Source organism: Phoca vitulina, unplaced genomic scaffold (assembly GCF_004348235.1).
Source record: "Phoca vitulina isolate PV1807 unplaced genomic scaffold, GSC_HSeal_1.0 scaffold2, whole genome shotgun sequence".
In the NCBI taxonomy this organism is placed as follows: Eukaryota; Metazoa; Chordata; class Mammalia; order Carnivora; family Phocidae; genus Phoca; species Phoca vitulina.
Window position 1 is genome coordinate 100,317,280 of NW_022589705.1, and position 4,213 is coordinate 100,321,492.

Consider the following 4,213-nt stretch of genomic DNA (forward strand, 5'->3'; position numbering starts at 1 on the left):
GCCGCCGCCCCGACGCCGCCGGGCTGGGAGCCGGCGGCCGACGCGCCCTGGTGCCCCTACAAGGTGCTGCCCGAGGGCCCCGAGGCGGGCGGCGGGCGCCTGTGCTTCCGCAGCCCCGCGCGCGGCTTCCGCTGCCAGGCGCCCGGCTGCGCGGCGCACGCCTCTGCCGGCCGCTCGCTGCGCGCCAGCGTCCTGCGCAACCGCAGCGTGCTGGTGCAGTGGCGCCTGGCGCCGGCCGAGGCGCGCCGCGTGCGCGCCTTCGCGCTCAACTGCTCGTGGCGCGGCGCCTACACGCGCTTCCCGTGCGAGCGCGTGCTGCTCGGCGCCTCCTGCCGCGACTACCTGCTGCCCGACGTGCACGACGGCGTGCGCTACCGCCTGTGCCTGCAGCCGCTGCCGCTGCCCTTGCGCGCCGAGCCCGCCGCCGCCCCGGAGCCCGCCGGGCCCGCCGAGTGCGTGGAGTTCGCCGCCGAGCCCGCCGGCATGCGGGAGATCGTGGTGGCCATGACGGCGGTGGGCGGCTCCATCTGCGTCATGCTGGTGGTCATCTGCCTGCTCGTGGCCTACATCACCGAGAACCTCATGCACCCGGCTTTCGGGCGCCCGGGCCTGCGCAGGCAGCCCTGAAGCACCAGGCGGCCGGCCCACCGGGGCTGAGCCTGCCGGAGATGGGCGCCCGCTCCCCACTCGTTGCTCCTGCTCCCTCCTTAGGATCTCCGCGCGGGGCCTGCTGGAGACCGGTAGGGCCCCGGCCCGCCAGGGCCTTGGAGTCACTGCACGACCTTCCTAGCCCGGCGTCCGCCTCCCAGACTCCAGCTCGGGACTGGCCCTTCGGCCTGCGCAGGGGTGCCAGCCTCGTCCGGGGCTCTCCCTGCTTTCCAGAGGCCTTTCCAGGGGCCGCCAGGACATACAGCCCCTTCTAGCAAGAGCCGCTGGCATCCCCGGGTCATCACCCTCCACTTCCAGCCTGTGCCAAGTTGGAAAAAACAGGCTGTCGTCATTGCTTGGTCACCGTGTGCTTTGCCGACTCGAGGAGGCCCCTTGGAGCCTGTCCTCTCCCCACCTCACCCCAGTGGGCTTAGATTAGCGTCGTGCCTTAGTGTCTTGGGCCCACTGCTAGAGCCAGCCAGCCGTCCAGTGCTGTCCGAGGGGGTCTGTGGCCCTGGCACTGGCTGGCTTCCGGGCCAGAGTGTGTGCTTACGGCCAGAGCCTCCTGGGAAACCCCCCTTCAAGCTTTGCAGGAGCCTCAAGCGTGGGTAAGCAGCGTCTGGTGGTGTTTCCCTACTTAGGCGTCTGACATGCTGCAAACCATGATGTGGCGTGGCGGGTGGACCCAGCCTCCGATCGTCGCGTCCCGGGGCGAGTGTCCCCTGATCTTGGGGGAAGCTGGCAGTTATCCGGGGCTGCCTCTCATTTTCTTTTGTGGGTGCTGCTTCTGATGAGGGTTTTCCATGGTGAGTGCGGGCAAGTGGCTGGGAGGAGAGGGCTCGTCTCAGACGACAGTGTCGTATCCAGAGAGCAGAAGGGTCGAGGCCAGCGTTGCCCAGCACACCTTGCCGCTGTGGCCTGGATCCCAAGCCTCAACCACAGCACGACGGACAGCACCATCCCACCCCTTACTCGCGTTGGCAGCCAGGAGCCCAGGATCTGGCTGGTGATGCGGCTACCCACTGGACTGAAGGCTGGCTTTGTCCCTTCCCAGGAAGACCTGAGCACCCTGGCCAAGGTTGCTTCCTGAGCCGGGCACCTGGCATCACCAGGAGGGGTGAGGCGCACTCGGCTCTCCGTGGGTCCCTGACTGACCATCCTGGACCTGGTACTTGTGGAGTCTCTGTGGCTAGCCCCTCCCCACCCCACCTCCTGGCGGCCAGAGCGACCCCAGGTCCTGGCTGCTGCCCCCACAGTGCCCACTCCCTACCTCTCTGTCTTTGCTTGGCCTGCCCCAGCGCGGCGCTGTTCAGGCAGGAGCCTGGCGTCAATGTCTAAATGTCCATCATTTTAGACCAAAACCACTGTCTTGTGTGCTTACTGGGGAGAGGGGAGGCAAGAGCACAGGGTGAGGGGGGCGAAGTGGGCCCCTTTTTCCCTGTTTCAGGCAGAGGGACAGGCAATTCTGTCCACCCTCAGACCTTGAGAAAGCATCTTTCCTGGGCCTGCTGCGTTGGGTAGGGGCTGTGGGGACGGCATTTGCTGCAGTTAGAAATAGCTCAGTCTCCTGGGTGACCCAGTTGAGCTGTGACATGCGGTAATTAGGCAGCTCCAGGTGGGTCCCCTCCCCGGCCTGGGCCTCCCTGTGCAGTGCTAGAGCTAGGGAGAAGGCGGACCCCGGGCCCCTGTGGGGTGTGCACTCGACCACCACCCACCCTCCCAAAAGCCCTCACCCTCCTTGGCTGTCCTTGAGATCCTGGAGCTGGCTGTGACCCTGAGGATCAAAAACAGCTGGGGCACGGGCGCCTGGGTGGCTCAGTTGGTTGAGCGACTGCCTTCGGCTCAGGTCATGATCCTGGAGTCCCGGGATCGAGTCCCGCATCGGGCTCCCTGCTCGGCAGGGAGTCTGCTTCTCCCTCTGACCCTCCCTCCTCTCATGTGCTTGCTCTCTCATTCTCTCTCTCTCAAATAAATAAATAAATAAATCTTTAAAAAAAAAAAAAAAAAAAAAAAAACAGCTGGGGCGGGCCAGGCTCTGAGGAGTGACTCATCCCTTCGGAGGGGGTGGGGCGCCGCAGTGTGTCTAGACATCAGGGCAGAAGCGGGAGGGGTTCTTCGCTCTGGCTTCCTAGGGGCACTGTGCCTGCTGCAAGCCCTCCTGACCTGTCGTGCATGTGGGGTGTCCTCCACGGGATAGAAGTGGGAGCCCTTGGCAGCCCTGGCCTGAGGAACCCGGGCGTCTCGGCTCCTGGGTGCAGCTGGGTTCCAGGACTGGGGCCACTGTGAGGTTCTGTGAGGCCTGATCTCATCTCTTTCTTCCCCTCCCCTGGCCCCCCACCAGGTTTGGGGTCCCTTTGTGGGCTTGTGCTCAGACCAGCTGGAGCCACAAGCCTGTCCCGTCAGCTGCTCTGCAGGGCTGGTCAGCATGGACTTGCAGCCTTTCTGCTCCGTAGGGTTTCATTCCAGGGGCTTCTTGAAGGACTTGAGTCCAGCTTTGGGTTTGCAGAGGTAGAACTGAGCAGCCCTGCCCCAGCATGGTCCAGTAAGTGAGCTTGGGCTTGGGAGATGCCCTGGAGCTGGTACCCAGGCCGAGCACTTCTGCTTCTGAGCTCACTGCCATCCTCAGAAGCTGCTCCTTCCCCCCGTGGACCACCATTCTCCCAGGGGTGCTGGGGATGCCCAGGCTTTTAGCCCACCGAGCCCACCCAGTCCACCTGAAAGACTGACTGTGTACCTGTCCAGTGGACCTTCTCCATCCCTACCACCTTCTGGAGGAGTCTCCCTCTCCTGCCCCCTTCTCTCCCTTTCTCTTCTCATCATGGTCTCGGCTCTGTGTGGCCAGTGGATGGACACACCACTCTCCTGGAGCATCTTCATGGCCTCCCTGTGCCCTGCAGCTGGGGTCTAGATGCCTCAGTTGTGGGTCGAGACTTTGCCTTTCTCCTTGGTGCCCGAAGATACTTCAGCTTACAATTTTCTGACATGGAACAGAAACCACCGGTCTGATCCTGAAACACTGAAGGGTTTCCGGGGCTGTCAGCCCCGCTCTGCCTTTGAAGAGCCATGCGGCCTTTGAAAGCCTGTTTATTCACCCGTAAAATAGTAACAGTGATGGAACCGAATGCACAGGCTTGTTGCAAAGCTTACATGAGGTCAGGCAGGTAGAGATGAGTACAACACAGCCATCGTTATTACTGTCCATGCCACCACTGGAAGTAACCTCTGGGCCGAGACCCCCAGAGCCACATCCCCAGCCTAACCCTACGCAAAATCTAGACATGTGGCCTTTCTTGAAATTCTCATTATGATGGCTTCTGTGTACAAAACAGAACTGATACCCTGCTCTCTCCCCAAAGCTCATTCACAGCCTGTATGAACTCCTGCTGAACGCCCCGTGTGGCCGGCGCTGGGGCCCCAGCAGTGACTGCGGGGTGCTGATCGGCCCGCCCAGACCCCTCCCCACAGCCTGCGGCAACTGCTTGCTCCCCTGGTCTCTGAGGGTGAGCCCAGGTCCTCCCGTGCTGGGAGGCCATTCAGGCCTCGGGCTTCCTCAGTGCTGGCCCTT

The 4,213-nt window shown here is 63.2% G+C and overlaps 1 protein-coding gene across 1 annotated transcript; it reads left to right on the top strand.

Moving 5' to 3' along the window:
- FNDC10 (fibronectin type III domain containing 10) lies at positions 1-2,422 on the top strand (the record flags this gene model as incomplete). The annotated part of the gene is made up of 1 exon (XM_032415307.1): positions 1-2,422. A coding segment is annotated over one exon (627 nt), but the record flags the coding sequence as incomplete, so codon positions are not given.
- Positions 2,423-4,213: the final 1,791 nt, after the last annotated feature.